Consider the following 17,428-nt stretch of genomic DNA (forward strand, 5'->3'; position numbering starts at 1 on the left):
AGTCATTTGTTCTCCTGCCTGTTCTGTCTCGATCTCTGAGTACACAATTAAGTTTCCCCAGAATAATCACTTTCCTGTTCATGCATATGTGCGTCCTCAAGGACGAAAAAAAGGGTGCGCTCTTCACAAACATTGGGTGCATATACACACAAAACGCGCCACGAATCATCACCAACAGCAAAGTCAACGTTCACTAATCTGCCTGAAGTGCATGAAAAATAATTTTCGATAGATAAGCCGGAAAGTTTCCTAATAAAATAACGCCCGCCGATGCTCCTTTAGCATGGCTCACTACCGCGTAATACAAAGACGTAAACCTTAGCACCATGGCCCGGGTCTCCTCCTCCCCTTCAACCTTTGTCTCCTGCATGGCCAGAACATCGAGGTCCTGGTCCACCACCATCCGGTACGCTTGGCTTTGTTTACGCTTGGCGGCCAGACCTCTCACATTTATCGTGCTTCAGCTAAGCGTACGGTTGGTTGCCATTGCTATCACGGGAAAGAGAGACAGGGCCGGAGCACGTTGCTTATCACAACGTCTAGCAAGCGGCTAGACGCCTCGGGGACCGTCCGTTGGTCTGGTGTGATCCGCAGACGGTTGTGGCTTGTCGCCGCCCTTCCTGCCCCGAGAGATGTTTGGATAAGGCTTGAAGGTGCTCCTTCTCGTCATAGTTGTCTTTTCAGGGGGCCCGTCGGCGTGGTTCTTAGCAGTCGTTTTCACGTCGGTAGCATCTAGCGGCCTTTTAAAGTTAGCGTTACCGCTCGTATCCATAGGGTGGCTGCATGCTTGGGGGCGGATCCCCACCTTCTGCCTCGTACGCGGTATCTTCGCAAATCTTGGGTACATATGCACACAAAACACGCCACGAATCATAACCAACAGAAAAGTCAACGTTCACTAATGTGCCTGAAGGGCACGAAAAAAGGCGGTTTCTCTTGCTGTTCTCCGTTTCTTCTGGGGGGACCCGATATTGCCTCAGCTTTCTTTTCGGGGGCAACAAGTACGCCTTCCGTACCTTCCTCTGTCTTCAATGTTCCCTCCGCATTGTTGGCGCTCTCATTGTCACCAGGCCCCTTGGCGGCGGCGTCCTCGGCTTCAGCAGCATCCATCCTTATCTGCAGGCTGACCTCTCTCCCTGGTGACGCCACGGCTGCGGCGTGCGTGCGTACGCACTGATCTTCTGAGTGTCCAAAGCTTCGACATCATGAGCATCGCAACACCTTGCACTCACGACGGACATGTCCGACTGCCCTGCATCGTAGGCACTGCATCGGCCGTCCAGGCGTTATGACAATGGCCAGTTCACCGGCAGATCGGATTTGGTGGAGAAGTTCATCAACTTTCATTCCGCTCTTCAGTTTCAACAGAACGATCCGAGACGTTGAATCTCTGTCGCCTGCGCCTCTGACCCGCCATCGTGCTCGCGTCGCTTGAACGACCTTGCCAAAGGCCGCCAGCACTGTCTTTACATCTTGGCCCGCCGCCCAATACAGCAGCCAATGAAGGCGGAGGCGTACCTGTTGTTCTTGAGGGTCGACGACCACGCAGCGACGCCCCTTCACGTTGAGCTCTTTCATTGCCAGCATATTTCTCGCCGCCTCGTCACTCGAGAATGTGACTGCCCACCCATAATTCATCTGGTAGGTCCCAAGGGCCATGACCTCCTGCGGCAATGCAGTCGGGACGAGGGCATCTTGGAAGTCTTCGACCCTATAGAGCCTTGCTCGCACGTCACCATACAAAAACACGGTGTTTTCACGACAGATCCTGGCCTGTGCTACTGGTATATGCTGATAACGTAGCCGTGTATTGCAAAGACAAGGAGAGCGTCTTGCAAACGATAAATGTTGTAAAGAACTTTGGTGAAAACATTAAAAGTAAAGTCTACTGGAGCAAGTGCCTCGGTATTTGGCATGTGGAGTGGCCTAAGGCCCCTGCTATCTCTGTGAAAGTCATGTGTTCGACAACTCCAGTAAAATACTTTGGCGTAGCACTTGAAGCTTATAAACAGAGCGAAGAATACAGGCAGTGCGAGTTTAAAAGTCCTAAGGGAAAGGCTGAGGCGTGGAAAGCCAAACACCTTTCAGTATTTGCCAGGGCTACTGTCTGCAACCTGTTTTTCGTAGCTAAGCTGCGGAACGCTATGCAATTCATTTTCTGATATGGCCAAGGTGCAGAAATTGCACAGAGTTTTTGTAGTGTTTGTGTGGTGTTCCGGGTGGGAGATATGCAGCCGCAAAAATTTCTTCAGACGGGAGAAAGATGGAGGATCAGGGCTGGACCGCCTGTTTGTCAGGGAATTAGTTGGACGGTTCTTTTTCTTTAGGAGCAATGATGATCCACTTTTTGAAACACTGTAAAATTAGGCTCGTTGGTTTCACATAGAGTTTGTTATATGCTCAAAAGGTGTAGCGGGGGTAGTGTTCGGTTTCTATAAGGAAATTGTACTCAGTGTTCGTTTCCTTGCTGTACGCTATTCGGAAGAATACTTGTTTATGGTCACAAGGAAAAAGCTGCACAATGATATATTGGACAGCCTTTTTTCCCCTCCCTGTACAGATCCATAGACAGTCGAGGGCCAGGCCACAATGTTCCGTAACGAGTTAAAAGAATACAGGTACCGCCAGGTGTGAAAAGTTTTCTTTAAATCTACACACGACACCACTTTCACTTGCAACGTTCTTAGCAAAAAAGGGACTTTTACATACCATGGGGGCTCAAATTGCTTCATATGCAAACAACCTGAGACGATAGACCCCGTTTTCCAACACTGATGGGCGGGAGTTTTTCTCCTGGGATATTCTACAACGAACAATAAAGAAAGAATTTCGTCTTGACCCAGATGGCATAAGATATCTACCGATAGATGGCGGTGACGGAACACCTTTCGATCAGATAATGTTAACTGGCCTCTACTGTATAAGCCGAGCCCGCATGCCAGGCTTCCATTGCGATCCCAATGGAAACCACAGTCTGCGTGTATATCCGAGAACGAATAACAGGTTTTCTTGGTGTGGTTGCTACGCAAGTGTGTCCTCCGTCTTGGATGGCCAGGATAAAACCCCTGGCTAATCTTAAGGAATTTCAAACAACGCCAACTCCCATAAACAGGCCGCTTCGTCCATGACAAGCTCTGCGGCGTCACTTTTTCCAACTGGTCCTGTTACACTTGCGTAAGTCTTCACACACACACGAACTCTCGTCATGCCCAAAACGACGGCACTGCGCACATCGAGGGACACGGCAGTCGCGTCGTATATGTCTCGCGGTGTGACAACGCAAACATACCGGTGGTCTTCCTGGTGCAATTAGCGACGCCAGTTCCCCACCAACACGAAGCTGATGTGGGAGGTCGTCAACCTTGACGCCTGCATGGAGCTTAATGCTCACCGTCCGCGTCGTCGTGCTTTTCTCGTGGATGCCATTCACGCGCCACTTTTCTTTCACCGACATCTGTTACCGTCCAGAACATTGCTGGTGCAGCACGTATACATCTTCATCGGGAACATTGAAAAGCAGCCAATGCAACTTCAGGCGCAGGGCTTGGTTCGCCGGGTCAACTACAACGCAGCGGCGACCCTTTACCTTCATTTCACCGACGGTTAGAGCCTTCTTCAGGCCTTCCGCATTCTTGAAGGTGACGGCCCATACGAGACTCATCTGGTACGCCCCCAACGCTAACACCTCAGGGAGCAATGCCAGACGGTGCCACGTATCCCTGAAGTCTTCAACTCGATAAGGCCTGGGCCGAATATCGGCATGTAAAAATATGGTATTTAAAACTGCACGACCTGTAGGCAATATGACCTCGTGATCTTCACGTTCAGCAGGCGCCGCATTCCTGTTACCACGGCTATTCATTGCCGCAAACACCGCCCCATCGGAGCACATGATAACCACGTCCGCTTTCTTCGACAAACGGAAGTGGAATCCCGTATCCTAGCCACTAGACCGACTAGACCACGCCGGAACGGATCAACACGCTGGGCAAGTTGGCTTCAATCAGTGCGAATGCCCTGCCATGGCATCTAATATTCGCCAAAGCAAGTAAAAAAATGTGGAAAGGTCTCACCGAGATTTGAACTCGGATCGCTGGATTCAGAGTCCTAACCATTACACCATGAGACCTTAACGAAACATTCCGACGCCGGGAATCGAACCCGGGCCTCATGGGTGAGAGCCAGGTATCCTAGCCACTAGACCACGCCGGAACACAGAAGTGCGACGCTAAAAATCGGTGCCATCAATGCCGCCGCTTTGTAATTTGCTTTGACTGGGCGCAAAAAAAAAAAACGAAAGGTCTCACCGAGATTTGAACTCGGATCGCTGGATTCAGAGTCCAGAGCGCTAACCATTACACCATGAGACCTTAACGAAACATTCCGACGCCGGGAATCGAACCCAGGCCTCCTGGGTGAGAGCCAGGTATCCTAGCCACTAGACCACGCCGGAACACAGAAGTGCGACGCTAAAAATCGGTGCCATCAATGCCGCCGCTTTGTAATTTGCTTTAATTTGGCGCAAAAAAAAAACGAAAGGTCTCACCGAGATTTGAACTCGGATCGCTGGATTCAGAGTCCAGAGTGCTAACCATTACACCATGAGACCTTAACGAAACATTCCGACCCCGGGAATCGAACCCGGGCCTCCTGGGTGAGAGCCAGGTATCCTAGCCACTAGACCACGCCGGAACACAGAAGTGCGACGCTAAAAATCGGTGCCATCAATGCCGCCGCTTTGTAATTTGCTTTAACTTGGCGCAAAAAAAAAACGAAAGGTCTCACCGAGATTTGAACTCGGATCGCTGGATTCAGAGTCCAGAGTGCTAACCATTACACCATGAGACCTTAACGAAACATTCCGACGCCGGGAATCGAACCCGGGCCTCCTGGGTGAGAGCCAGGTATCCTAGCCACTAGACCACGCCGGAATTTTTTTTTTCTGTATTACATGGAAAAGAAAACTGAAGGTGTATTACAAAGTGGACACCACTACACACTTAAAACTCAGGCAAAGACACACATGCATCCAACAAGTGCATCCAGTCTGGCGGAGGTTCCTGCGCAGCGTAGACACTTCTTACATAAGCAGCACTTTCGCGAAAGAAGGACTTTGTAGATCGCGGGCTTTCGGCATGGCGGTCACACAGTCTACTTCTCCATAGGCTATGTAAACTAAGTACTATGAACATGTCATAGGGAGGACCACCCGTAACCTTAAACGGTAGAAACCTAATTGTATATGGAGTCATGTCAATGTCCTTTTTGAGCGTCCGTTGGAGAATGTCCCAAAAGAATACAGCGTCCCTACAGTCTATGAAGCAGTGATCTATGGTTTCGGCACGTGGACAGAGCCGACAGTTTGTTGACCACGGCACAAAGCAACCCCTCGAATTCAACCAAGTTTTAACAGGGAGTGTTTCCGAATGTAATTTAAAGAAAAATGTTTTTACCCCAGGAGGTACACACATTTTTCGGACGCGCTTAAGTACATCCTGATAAGGTTGGTTTAAATAAGGTGCACGATACAAAGGATCTGGGAAAATAGAGTTCACCAGTGCCGCAGAAATTGCTTTTCGACCACGCCGGAACACAGAAGTGCGACGCTAAAAATCGGTGCCATCAATGCCGCCGCTTTGTAATTTGCTTTAACTTCGCGCAAAAAAACGAAAGGTCTCACCGAGATTTGAACTCGGATCGCTGGATTCAGAGTCCAGAGTGCTAACCATTACACCATGAGACCTTAACGAAACATTCCGACGCCGGGAATCGAACCCGGGCCTCCTGGGTGAGAGCCAGGTATCCTAGCCACTAGACCACGCCGGAACACAGAAGTACGACGCTAAAAATCGGTGCCATCAATGCCGCCGCTTTGTAATTTGCTTTAATTTGGCGCAAAAAAAAAGAAACGAAAGGTCTCACCGAGATTTGAACTCGGATCGCTTGATTCAGAGTCCAGAGTGCTAACCATTACACCATGAGACCTTAACGAAACATTCCGACGCCAGGATTCGAACCCGGGCCTCCTGGGTGAGAGCCAGGTATCCTAGCCACTAGACCACGCCGGAACACAGAAGTGCGACGCTAAAAATCGGTGCCATCAATGCCGCCGCTTTGTAATTTGCTTTAATTTGGCGCAAAAAAAAAACAAAAAACGAAAGGTCTCACCGAGATTTGAACTCGGATCGCTGGATTCAGAGTCCAGAGTGCTAACCATTACACCATGAGACCTTAACGAAACATTCCGGCGCCGGGATTCGAACCCGGGCCTCCTGGGTGAGAGCCAGGTATCCTAGCCACTAGACCACGCCGGAACACAGAAGTGCGACGCTAAAAATCGGTGCCATCAATGCCGCCGCTTTGTAATTTGCTTTAATTTGGCGCAAAAAAAAAAACAAAAAAAGCGAAAGTTCTCACTGAGATTTGAACTCGGATCGCTGGATTCAGAGTCCAGAGTGCTAACCATTACACCATGAGACCTTAACGAAACATTCCAACGCCGGGAATCGAACCCGGACCTCCTGGGTGAGAGCCAGGTATCCTAGCCACTAGACCACGCCGGTTTTTTTTTCTTTATTGCCGGGTAATCACAGATACAGGACATTGACCATACTAAAGTAAGAACAAAACAAAGTGTTACATAGTCATTACATATACTTCTTGAAATGCTCGTCTCAAAAGCGTTTTAAGGTCACCAGGGTATCCAGTACAGGTAACCACTCTGGTGGTTCAGCCTGAGATTTATACACGTCTCTTATTTGTGAAACACTTTCAATAAAATATTGTCTGGCTGGTTTGGCATCCACATCAGCATGTCGTACGGCCATTCGTGTTGTCCATATGCTGTGTAGGCTCAGCGTCATGATCTTGTCATAGGGCACGTCGTTTTCATTTTCAACTGGGAGAAAGCGGATACCGTAGGGTGATATGGAGAGCTCTTTTTTCAGTGTTCTCTGTAAAACATCCCAGTGGAATATTGCATCCCTGCACTCTAAGAAAATGTGTTCGATTGTCTCAGGCTTTGAACAAATGAGACAATTAACTGACCACGGTACGAACAGTCCTCTCTCTTGCAACCATGGTTTGACAGGCAAGGTACTGGTATGGAGCTGAAAGAACGTCTTAACTGAGGAGCGGACTGCCATTCTTTTAACACGTTTCAACACGTCTCCTTCCGAGCCTACACAATACATGGCACGATATATGGGCACTGGCAACATAATATCAATCAGATCCCTGTATAAACGCTTTTTTGGTACATTACTTAGGTACTCGATTGAGAATCTCACTTTTAGCATTCGAAAAGACATAACGACCTCACGAAGAAAGCCGCGAATACTCCCTTTTTTGGTGACATTTGATACAACATATTCAGGAATTACATCACTCATTCGTAATTGTAAAATTGTTCGCAGAAATCCGTTATTTTGGTCGCGCAAAAAAATAAATCTTGACACAACTTGTTTGAGAAATAAATGACATAAGCTGAGTCCGCCGCTACGGACTGATCGAAATAAATTAGTTCTGCGGCATCTTTCCCATGTTGAACGCCACACGAACACTGCAAAGACTCTGTGCAACTTCTGCACGTTGGTACGAGACATACAAAGCACTTGAAGAACATACCACACTTTCGCGACTAAAAACACATTGCAAACTGTAGCACGCGCGAAAACTGAGAAATCCCGCCCACCCCATTTACCGGTTTGCTCCCTAACACGTTTGGTTTCCTCGTTCCAGTATTGCGTGGTATCGCGATAATGTTCTAAGGACACTCCGAGGTATTTGACAGGTGTCACGGTCCATTTCATGTTAGCAAAATAATCTAGTGTGTTTTCCCACGGCCCATGCCAGAAGCCTAAACATTTGTTCCAATTTATCATACTGCCCGTGAGCGAGCAAAAAAGTTCTGCTTCTTTAACGGTCTCCTTAACGCTTTCCTTATCGTCACAGAAGACTGCTATGTCGTCAGCATAACACAGTATTTTAACTTCACTTGCGAGTAATTTGAAACCATGTATTGTGTCATTATTAAGAATTTTTAAGCAGGAAGGTTCTAGAAAAATTGCAAACAATAATGATGATAATGGACACCCTTGCCGAATACTACACTGAACTTTGAAACTTTCGCTGACACTTTTGTTTACGATTATGCTAGCTGAACTGTGAGTGTAACACATTTTCACACCATTCGCAATCACAAATCCAACATTAATATATTCCAAAAGACTAAATAGAATTTGATGTGATACACGATCGAAAGCTTTTTCTAGATCAAGCTGTAACATTACTACCCGTTCTGAAAAGTCATCGCAGTATTCAAGTACACTTCTGGTAACGTGAATGTTAGTAAATATCGAGCGTCCCCTGATCCCACATGTCTGGTGGGGTCCTACCAAAACTGTGATCACGGTTTGTAATCTTTTTGCCAGTACTTTCATATATATTTTGTAATCTACATTGCTTAAGCTTATCGGTCGATAGGACGAGACCGATAGAAGTTTGACTGGGTCATCTGTCTTGGGTATTAATACAACGTGAGAACAGTTGAAAGATGGTGGCACTGCATTTTCATTATATGCTTCGGTTATTACATGATGCAGGGCTTTTGCCAGATCTACTTTAAAAGCTTTGTAAAAACAACTGCTTAAACCATCCGGGCCTGGAGATTTGCCTACGGATAATTCATCAATTGCGTCTTCGATTTCGCGTACGGTAAGATCTGCTTCAAGGCGGGTCTTCACGTCATCATCTAACCTTGGCATTAAGTGAAGGTACTCATGTTCAAAGCCAGTTGCAATATCAATGTTATGTCCTAACAGATTTTTAAAGTACTCTACAAAAGCAAGTTCAATTATCTGTTTGTCTTTTGTAATAACGCCCTCGTACTGTATTTCTTTTATTTCATTTTTGGCGGCATAACTTTTCTCATCCGCTAGCGAGCGCTTAGTAGGCGTTTCTCCCAACCACAGTCTTTCGCCACGAGCGCGAACAATGGCTCCCTTGTATCTTTCGACATCTATTGCTTCCAGTTTGTTTTTGACATCTTTAATTTCATTATTTAATGCCCCTGGTTGCGTGCTTTCTGCGTTCAGCAAATACTCTAATTGACTACGGAGCACATTTTCTTCGTTTCTTTCACTGCGGCGCAGTGCGCATGCCCTCTCGATTGCGATGATCTTAATCTCTTATTTGAACAGTTCCCATTCAGCGATAAAACTATCCGTTTTAGACAGTAGTCTTTCTATGCATTCTTTTGCTTTGCTCACAAAGCTATCATTGTCCAGAAGCGTATCATTAAACTTCCAAAGTGTCCAACTGAATGACGACCCTTTGTGCTTTGCTCCTAAGGAAACCATAACCAAACTGTGATCACTGAAAGCAACATGTTTTACGTTATAATCTTGGCACAGTGGCACTATATTTGCAGATACATATAATCTGTCCAAGCGTGCATGGCTTGTGCGTTGGAAATGAGTGAACTGTGGCGGTTTTCCGCCAGCTGCAATATGACCAATATTTTCTAGGCAGTGATCGTGAACTATTGCGCTTAATTTCATGGCACTATTATCGCGTACCGGTTCGTTCTTTATTCTATCAGCAGAAGCACACACACAGTTAAAATCACCAAGCATTAGAATCACTCTTTCAGAGTTTAAAAAGGATCCAAGGGGAGGGATATAGATAAGAAGAAGGTAGGGAGGTTAACCAGAATCACGTCCGGTTGGCTACCCTACACCGGGGGAGCGGGAAAGGGGGAAAACAAAGATAACAGGGAGAGAGCGGAGGGAAGGAAAGAAGGAAATTGCAGTGAGTTCGCTGACGTGTGTGGTCTTACAGAAAGTACAATTAGAGTCACAAATGGTCGCACAAGCCCGTCGTCCTTAAGAAGCACAAAAGTGCCTTCCCAGCTTTTTGGGCCGACGGGCGATGGGGGCGGTGTTCCAGCAGCACCTGCACAGAAAGCGGCCGATTGTCCAGTTTTTGAAAAGCCCTGGCAAGTTCTTGTCTCTCAGGGGTGTATCGTGGACAGTGGCACAGCAGGTGGTCGATGTTTTCTTCCGTGCCACAGACCTCGCATGCTCCACTGTCAGTCACTCCAATCAATGTAGAGTATGCCTTTGTGAACGCAACTCCTAACCAAAGGCGACAGAGAAGCGAAGCTTCACGTCGAGGAAGTCCGAGTGGAGGCCGGAGTTGCAGGGAAGGGTTCAGTCGATGCAGTCGTGTAAGTCGTAAGTTTGGCGAGTTCCACTCGGTCAGTGTGAGACTGCGTGCCAAATGTCGAAGCTGCCTAGCGGCGTCTGTCCTCGAAAGCGGAATCGGAACGCTCTGCTCTTCATGATGCGCTGTACGTAGAGACCGTGACTGTGTGTAAAACTGGACGGTTAGTTGTGTGTGATTTTCTTTTCTCTGCTTTGAAGTGGCGGGCAATATGTTTGTACGCGCCTAACAGAGAAACCGAGCGCTCAGTTTTTTTTGAAAGCCTTGGATCCTTTTTTCATCCGAGCATTACGGTAGCCGAGGAAAAAGGATCCAAGGCTTTCAAAAAAAGCTGAGCGCTCGGTTTCTCTGTTAGGCGCGTACAAACATATTGCCCGCCACTTCAAAGCAGAGAAAAGAAAATCACACACAACTAACCGTCCAGTTTTACACACAGTCACGGTCTCTACTACAATTCCCAGGGAGCTGCGTAGCAACAAGGCACACCCTCCGGACGAACCTACTGCGTGACATACGCATACATAGTAGCGTCCAGTAAAAGGTTCTACCATGCGATCTGTTCGATCTTGGCTTTCGACTTTAGTTTCTTGAATTGCTAGGATGTCAAGGTCATTTTCCAGTAAAAGACGGCTTACTTGGTACTGTCGACGCCTTGCAGAAAGGCCCCGCACGTTTAACGTGCCTATGCTAAGCGGTGCGTCAAGTTTTACTGCCATTTATAAGAATAATCAAACAGGTCTCATGGCGCTCACCTTGTTCTGTGCGAGGCTGAAAATTTTGACTGGAGGCTTTTCTATCTTCAGTTGCCACGTGGAAACGCACCATGAGTGCCTCAGAAAGAAGGAACTGGGGTACCAGCACCTTAGCTTGTCCTCGCCCACCTTTAGCATGTGTAGCGTCGGAACCAGGAGGCTGACCCTGGCTTCACTGAAACAGGGGGCTACGTGCCCCCCGGAAAATGACGGTCCGGTGGTACGTTGGGCTTTGGCTTGAAGCTTGTGCGGCGTCCTTGGGCCGCTTTAGTGGGTGGCTCGCTGACAGTGGGCTCGTTTGAGGCCGCGTTCGCTGCTGCTGTTTCCTCGCGTGTTCTCTTCCCTGCACCGGTCCTCGAATCCTTCATGTTGACATCTTCGGATTTCTCTAGAGGCATTGACTGACTCTTGGTGGGTTTTTTCCCTGAACTGTTGGACGCGCTGGTATTCGACGTGGGAGGCAGCGCAGGTTGTACAACTTGCTCACCGTTATCCTCTTCCTCTTTGTTAACGTTGGGTGAATGCGACGAAGGGGGCGTTTCCTCTTGTTCGGGTTCTCTGGTCTTGCTGGTAGAAACATCCTCAGCTTCCGATTCGTCCATTTGTAGCTCTGCGTTGTCGTCCCACGCAGATCGGCCTGTGACCTTCGCATAAGTCTTCACGCACTCTTCCTCAGCGTGGCCAAAACGTCTGCACAACGCGCACCGAGGAGCACGACATTCGCGTCGTATGTGGCCAGTCCCTTTACACCGTAGGCAGAGTGGAGCTCTTCCAGCCACCACGACCAATGTCAGGTCACCTGCCACTCGTAGTTGATGTGGGATGTCTTCCTTCGTGTAGCCTGCCTTGAGCTGAAGACTGATAATACGCGTAGTAGAGCCTTTGTCCGACAACCCTTCCGTTCGCCATCGCTCTCTTGCGACTTCGGTGACTCTTCCGTAGGGTGCAAACGCGGTCCGTATGTCTTCGTCGTCCACATAGTGAAGGACCCAATGCAGCTTTAGTCGAACATCTTGGTTGTTTGGATCTACGACGAGACAACGGCGCTCCTTCACGATCACTTCAGTTGCAGAAAGCAACCTATTCTTAGCCTCCGTAGTCTTCAGCGTGACCGCCCACACATGGTTCATTTGGAATGCCCCTAACGCTTCAACGTCAGGGAGCATTGCCAAAGCACCCAGTGCATCACGAATATCTTCGACACGGTAGGGCCTTCCACGAACATCCGCATGAAAAAATACAGTATTTAAAACAATACGACCGGTTGGTAGAGCAGGTAAAATAATTTCATAATCCTGGTTGGCACTGGCTGCATTCCGGTTTCCACGGCTAGACATAGCCGCTGACACCGCCCCAGAGGAGCGAAACATACCTCGACCGTTCACGGCGGTGGCCGGAAGTGGAATCCTACTAGACCACGCCGGAACACAGAAGTACGACGCTAAAAATCGGTGCCATCAATGCCGCCGCTTTGTAATTTGCTTTAACTTGGCGCAAAAGAAAACGAAAGGTCTCACCGAGATTTGAACTGGGATCGCTGGATTCAGAGTCCAGAGTGCTAACCATTACACCATGAGACCTTAACGAAACATTCCGACGCCGGGAATCGAACCCGGGCCTCCTGGGTGAGAGCCAGGTATCCTAGCCACTAGACCACGCCGGAACACAGCAGTCCGGCGCTAAGAATCGGTGCCATCGATGCCGCTGCTTTGTAATTTGCTTTAATTTGGCGCAAAAAAAAAACGAAAGGTCTCACCGAGATTTGAACTCGGATAGCTGGATTCAGAGTCCAGAGTGCTAACCATTACACCACGAGACCTTAACATTCCGACGCCGGGAATCGAACCCGGGCCTCCTGGGTGAGAGCCAGGTATCCTAGCCACTAGACCACGCCGGAACACAGAAGTCCGACGCTAAAAATCGGTGCCATCGATGCCGCTGCTTTGTAATTTGCTTTAATTTGGCGCAAAAAAACGAAAGGTCTCACCGTGATTTGAACTCGGATCGCTGGATTCAGAGTCCAGAGTGCTAACCATTACACCACGAGACCTTAACATTCCGACGCCGGGAATCGAACCCCGGCCTCCTGGGTGAGAGGCAGGTATCCTAGCCACTATACCACGCCGGAACTTTTTTTTTTCTTTATTACCGGTTTCGCAACAACAATACACTTACAACACATGAAAAGTCAAGACAGGGTTACAATATACTTTGTCAACACAATGAGCGAAAAGCCATCAGTCATGTTGTGACTGACGTTGTCACTTAAAATTCCCTTAGTGTGACTAAGGGTTCTACCTTGGCTACCCAGGGAGAAAGACATTCTTTTGTTTTTTCAACTTCTAATAACCGAGCAATGCTCTCTCGAAAGTACAGCCTTGCTGGTCTTCCGTCTGGTTCACAGTAGAAGCCAGCCATTCGTGCGCGGCATATACTGTGCAGGCCTGTCAGCATGATTAGATCGAAAGGTACTCCTTGTTCATTGTCTATGGCAAGGTACCTAATTCCATGCGCGTCTAGTGGGAATTCTTTTTTGATTGTCCTCTGCAACACATCCCAGAAGAACACCGCTTCAAAATAGTGAAGGAAAACGTGGTCGATCGTTTCCGGCTTTTTGCAAATAATGCAGTGAGACCCCCATGGCATATAAAACCCACGCTCCTCTAAGAAGGTTCTTACAGGGAGAGTTCCGGTATGCAGTTTGAAAAAGAAAGTTTTTGCACTTGGTGCTACTTGCATTCTTTAAACCCGTTTGAGTACGTTCTGGCCCAGGCCTGCGCTGTATATCGCCCTGTACAACGGTATTGGTAACACTATATTACATAAGTCTTTATACAGTTTCCTCTTTTTAACAGAATATAAGTAATCATTAGAAAAACGCGCACACAAAAATCGCACACTCGCCACTACTTCCCGAAAAAAACCTTGTGCCGTCCCCGTCAGGACTTCCGTGCTAATAACATATTCAGGTAGCAGTCGCCCTAATCTGGCCTGGCACACCGTTTGCAGAAATGGGTCGCTGACCTCGCGAAAAAAGAAAAATCTATTAACTAACTGTTTGAGAAAAAGGTGTGCCAGTCCAAGTCCCCCACACTTTACACTCCTGAACAAATTTGTACGACTGCACCTTTCCCACGTAGATCCCCACACAAAGATCGCAAAAACCCTATGAAGTTTCTGCACATTTACCCTAGAACAGTGCATCACTTGTATCACATACCATAGTTTAGCCACAAAAAACATGTTACACACGGTCGCCCTCGCAAACATGGAGAGATAATTCGCCCTCCAAGCATTCGCCTTTTCGCGTAAGAGCTCTGCTTGTTGCTGCCAGTAGTCATTATTATTTTTGTAGACCTCAAGTGGGACTCCAAGGTATTTCACAGGCGTTTTCTGCCATACAACATTGGCAAAAATGCCCGGGGTGGACGGCCACACGCCGTGCCAAAACCCCAGACACTTTCCCCAGTTTACTCGGCTTCCTGTAACGTCGCTGAAAAATTTAACACTTCGAATGGTTTCTTCAATGCCTTCGTAGTCAATACAACATACCGCCACATCATCGGCATATGCAAGCAGTTTTACCTCTGAAGATTGTAAGCAAAAACCACGGATAGAATTATTTTCAATTATTGACAAACATAAGGTTTCAATATATATACAAAGCAAAAGTGGACTGATGGGACAGCCTTGACGCACGGAACGCTGCACTTTAATGGGGGCCCCCAATTCTTTGTTAATAATTAGTCTGGTAGAGCAGTTCCGATACGCCAGAGCTACACCATCCGTGATGACGGATCCGACATTAATGTGTTCCAACATTGCAAACAAAATAGCATGCGCTACGCAATCAAATGCCTTCTCCAGATCCAGCTGAAGTATGGCCACACACGCTTCAAGAGTGTCACAACACTCAAGAACTGAGCGCATCTTGTGAATATTCGTCGCTATAGTGCGACCCTTAATTCCACACGTTTGGTGTGGTCCGACTATGTCTTTAACAACCGACTGAAGTCTAGCTGCTAAGACTTTCATTAGTATCTTATAGTCTACATTTGTGAGTGCTATCGGTCTGTATGATGTTACACTTTTCAACTTATCTACATCCTCTGTCTTCGGGATCAACACCGTGTGTGATTGACCGAAAGATGGCGGTAACGCCTTACCATCGTACGCTTCGTTAAAAATTGCTACAAGTACCGCTGACAATTCCTTTTTAAACCGCTTGTACCACAGAGCGCAAAGCCCATCAGGGCCAGGTGACTTGCCAGGATTCAAATTGTCAATGGCGCGTTCCACTTCAAAAACAGTTAGCGGCGTTTCTAATGCAACTTTTCTTCCTTCAGTCAGTTGAGGCATTCTTTTCAAGAAGTTCGTCTTAAACCGTTCTAGGTCCACCTGCCTAAATGCGAACAGATTTTCGTAGTGTTCAAAAAACGCACGTGCGATACTATCATTATCTGTAACTTCGTTACCACCCACCTCGATCACGTCAATATGATTTCGTCGAGCGTGCGATTTTTCCAGTCCGAGCGCCCTTTTTGTGGGCGCCTCCCCTATCGCAAAGGATTCGGCTCGAGCACGAACAATCGCTCCGCGATAGCGTTCCTCATCATGCAGTTCAAGTTTCTGTTTAATATTCCGTATGTCGCTTTTGTATGCTCCCGGTTCTTGGCACTCCAGTTCCATCAGCTTTTCCAAGATTATTCGCAGTTCCTTCTCTTTCTTTTTTGTTTCATGCATTATTGCGGCGGAACGATCGATGGCTTTCATTTTAATGCACTGTTTAAACTCTTCCCATCGATCTTTTAATTCACCCTCACCGCTCATTATAATTTTTTTTATGCAGTCCGATACATATTGTCCGAAACTTTCGTCAGTAGTTAAGTTTGAATTCATTTTCCACAGCTCCCAAGAGAAGCTGCCGCCTTTTCCCTTCCTTCCTATGTCACATTAAACCAGACAATGATCAGTGAAGAAAATAGGATATACACTGTAACTATTACACATTGGTATTGCTTGAAGCGACAAGTAAATACGATCTAAGCGCGCATGGCTATTTCCTTGGAAGTGCGTGAAACGCACATCTCGCGTCCCTATCATACATTCAGCCACATCCACTAATTCGTATTCAGTAATTATCTCGTTCAAAACATCCCTACTTTTATCGCTCCTTAATGCTCTATTAGAGCGATCTCGGGCACTGAGAACACAATTAAAATCACCTAACAGCACCATCTGCTTTTCGGAAGATATATACTCTTTTAACATGGAAAAAAACAAAGCCCGTTCCTCCACCGCATTTGGTGCATAAATACATGCAACCCGCCATTCAATTCCATGCAAAGCAAAATCACAGAAAACTAATCTACCGGATGGACATGAATAAAAACCTTGCACCGTTACACCGGGTAATTTTCTAACAAACAGCACGCAGCCCGCCGACGTCCCTAAGGCGTGGCTCACTACCGCGTAGTACCGTGGCGTAAACCACTGCACCATGCTGCGGGTCTCTTCATCACCATCTACTTTTGTCTCTTGCACGGCTAACACGTCAAGGTCATAGTCCACCAGCAGCCTACACAATTGGCTCTGCTTTCGCTTGGCGGCCAGACCTCGAACGTTTAGCGTGGCCAATCTAAGCGACGGGTTGGGAGCCATGATTATAGGTCTAGTGAAAAGATTTGGCCCGGAGAATGGTCTTTACCTTTTGCGCCTAGCACACCGCTAGACGCCCACGGAGCCACCTGGTGAACCGGTACCACTGGAGAGGGGTGGCAGCTTCTTCTCGGGCTTCTTGTCTGCGTTAGCGGTGTTCGGTCGTGGCTTGTAGCTGCTGCGCCTGCCCGTTGGCGTTTTCGAAGGCGGCCCGTCTTCCCCTCTTCCTTGGTTCGCTACGCTGCTGTCCGTAGCCTTCTCAAGAGGCCGTTTGACCGAGGCTCCGACATTGCTCCTCGTAGGGCCACTCTTCGCCGGCTGGTCCTCAGCTGTCTCCATTTGCTCGCTGGCTTCCGTTAGCCTGCTCTTGCTTTCTTCCTTGGTCTCTTCGGCTGGCTCTCTTGCCGCACCTTCCGTAGCGTTTTCCCTGTCAGGTGGTGTCCCCGCGCACGCATCAGGTGCATGCACACCGCCTACAGCACATGGGGTTGCCTGGTCTCCTGCCCCTTTCGCCGCGTCTTCGGCCTCGGCCGCATCCATCACCAACCTTGCCGTGTCGTCGCCTTCGGCTGGCCCAGTCATAGAGGCGTATGTACGTATGCACTGGTCCTCGGCGTGTCCAAACCGACGGCATTGCGAGCACCGGGGAACCTTGCAGTCTCGTCGTACGTGACCGGTGCCTTGACAGCGCAAGCACTGCATTGGCTTGCCAGGAACGACGACTAGGGCCAGCTCACCGGCGACCCTAATTTGATGCGGAAGATCTTCCACCTTCACGCCGCTGTTGAGCTTGA

The 17,428-nt window shown here is 48.0% G+C and overlaps 1 protein-coding gene and 20 non-coding genes across 21 annotated transcripts; all 21 read right to left on the reverse strand.

The window, feature by feature from the left end:
- Nucleotides 1-4,140: 4,140 nt before the first annotated feature.
- On the reverse strand, nt 4,141-4,212 carry TRNAE-CUC (transfer RNA glutamic acid (anticodon CUC)). Its single transcript has one exon. It is a non-coding gene; the product is annotated as a tRNA-Glu (tRNA).
- An 86-nt stretch (nt 4,213-4,298) lies between these two features.
- Nucleotides 4,299-4,370, reverse strand: TRNAQ-CUG (transfer RNA glutamine (anticodon CUG)). Its single transcript has one exon. It is a non-coding gene; the product is annotated as a tRNA-Gln (tRNA).
- Nucleotides 4,371-4,381: 11 nt separating this feature from the next.
- Nucleotides 4,382-4,453, reverse strand: TRNAE-CUC (transfer RNA glutamic acid (anticodon CUC)). Its single transcript has one exon. It is a non-coding gene; the product is annotated as a tRNA-Glu (tRNA).
- Nucleotides 4,454-4,537: 84 nt separating this feature from the next.
- On the reverse strand, nt 4,538-4,609 carry TRNAQ-CUG (transfer RNA glutamine (anticodon CUG)). Its single transcript has one exon. It is a non-coding gene; the product is annotated as a tRNA-Gln (tRNA).
- An 11-nt stretch (nt 4,610-4,620) lies between these two features.
- Nucleotides 4,621-4,692, reverse strand: TRNAE-CUC (transfer RNA glutamic acid (anticodon CUC)). Its single transcript has one exon. It is a non-coding gene; the product is annotated as a tRNA-Glu (tRNA).
- An 84-nt stretch (nt 4,693-4,776) lies between these two features.
- Nucleotides 4,777-4,848, reverse strand: TRNAQ-CUG (transfer RNA glutamine (anticodon CUG)). Its single transcript has one exon. It is a non-coding gene; the product is annotated as a tRNA-Gln (tRNA).
- Nucleotides 4,849-4,859: 11 nt separating this feature from the next.
- TRNAE-CUC (transfer RNA glutamic acid (anticodon CUC)) lies at nt 4,860-4,931 on the reverse strand. The gene has a single exon. It is a non-coding gene; the product is annotated as a tRNA-Glu (tRNA).
- Nucleotides 4,932-5,671: 740 nt separating this feature from the next.
- Nucleotides 5,672-5,743, reverse strand: TRNAQ-CUG (transfer RNA glutamine (anticodon CUG)). The gene has a single exon. It is a non-coding gene; the product is annotated as a tRNA-Gln (tRNA).
- An 11-nt stretch (nt 5,744-5,754) lies between these two features.
- Nucleotides 5,755-5,826, reverse strand: TRNAE-CUC (transfer RNA glutamic acid (anticodon CUC)). The gene has a single exon. It is a non-coding gene; the product is annotated as a tRNA-Glu (tRNA).
- Nucleotides 5,827-5,913: 87 nt separating this feature from the next.
- On the reverse strand, nt 5,914-5,985 carry TRNAQ-CUG (transfer RNA glutamine (anticodon CUG)). Its single transcript has one exon. It is a non-coding gene; the product is annotated as a tRNA-Gln (tRNA).
- An 11-nt stretch (nt 5,986-5,996) lies between these two features.
- TRNAE-CUC (transfer RNA glutamic acid (anticodon CUC)) lies at nt 5,997-6,068 on the reverse strand. Its single transcript has one exon. It is a non-coding gene; the product is annotated as a tRNA-Glu (tRNA).
- Nucleotides 6,069-6,159: 91 nt separating this feature from the next.
- TRNAQ-CUG (transfer RNA glutamine (anticodon CUG)) lies at nt 6,160-6,231 on the reverse strand. The gene has a single exon. It is a non-coding gene; the product is annotated as a tRNA-Gln (tRNA).
- Nucleotides 6,232-6,242: 11 nt separating this feature from the next.
- Nucleotides 6,243-6,314, reverse strand: TRNAE-CUC (transfer RNA glutamic acid (anticodon CUC)). The gene has a single exon. It is a non-coding gene; the product is annotated as a tRNA-Glu (tRNA).
- A 94-nt stretch (nt 6,315-6,408) lies between these two features.
- Nucleotides 6,409-6,480, reverse strand: TRNAQ-CUG (transfer RNA glutamine (anticodon CUG)). The gene has a single exon. It is a non-coding gene; the product is annotated as a tRNA-Gln (tRNA).
- An 11-nt stretch (nt 6,481-6,491) lies between these two features.
- Nucleotides 6,492-6,563, reverse strand: TRNAE-CUC (transfer RNA glutamic acid (anticodon CUC)). Its single transcript has one exon. It is a non-coding gene; the product is annotated as a tRNA-Glu (tRNA).
- A 4,601-nt stretch (nt 6,564-11,164) lies between these two features.
- LOC135921535 (uncharacterized) lies at nt 11,165-12,231 on the reverse strand. Its single transcript, XM_065455847.2, has one exon. The coding sequence runs from the start codon at nt 12,140-12,142 to the stop codon at nt 11,165-11,167; it is 978 nt and encodes a 325-aa protein (XP_065311919.2). The 5' UTR covers nt 12,143-12,231.
- Nucleotides 12,232-12,484: 253 nt separating this feature from the next.
- On the reverse strand, nt 12,485-12,556 carry TRNAQ-CUG (transfer RNA glutamine (anticodon CUG)). The gene has a single exon. It is a non-coding gene; the product is annotated as a tRNA-Gln (tRNA).
- Nucleotides 12,557-12,567: 11 nt separating this feature from the next.
- TRNAE-CUC (transfer RNA glutamic acid (anticodon CUC)) lies at nt 12,568-12,639 on the reverse strand. The gene has a single exon. It is a non-coding gene; the product is annotated as a tRNA-Glu (tRNA).
- Nucleotides 12,640-12,723: 84 nt separating this feature from the next.
- TRNAQ-CUG (transfer RNA glutamine (anticodon CUG)) lies at nt 12,724-12,795 on the reverse strand. The gene has a single exon. It is a non-coding gene; the product is annotated as a tRNA-Gln (tRNA).
- A 6-nt stretch (nt 12,796-12,801) lies between these two features.
- On the reverse strand, nt 12,802-12,873 carry TRNAE-CUC (transfer RNA glutamic acid (anticodon CUC)). Its single transcript has one exon. It is a non-coding gene; the product is annotated as a tRNA-Glu (tRNA).
- An 81-nt stretch (nt 12,874-12,954) lies between these two features.
- Nucleotides 12,955-13,026, reverse strand: TRNAQ-CUG (transfer RNA glutamine (anticodon CUG)). Its single transcript has one exon. It is a non-coding gene; the product is annotated as a tRNA-Gln (tRNA).
- Nucleotides 13,027-17,428: the final 4,402 nt, after the last annotated feature.

Source organism: Dermacentor albipictus, chromosome 7 (genome assembly GCF_038994185.2).
Source record: "Dermacentor albipictus isolate Rhodes 1998 colony chromosome 7, USDA_Dalb.pri_finalv2, whole genome shotgun sequence".
Taxonomy (NCBI): Eukaryota; Metazoa; Arthropoda; class Arachnida; order Ixodida; family Ixodidae; genus Dermacentor; species Dermacentor albipictus.

Coding starts and splice junctions, on each gene's coding strand:
- LOC135921535 (XM_065455847.2), bottom strand. CDS start 12,142: ATGCTCCCTGACGTTGAAGCGTTAGGGGCATTCCAAATGAACCATGTG.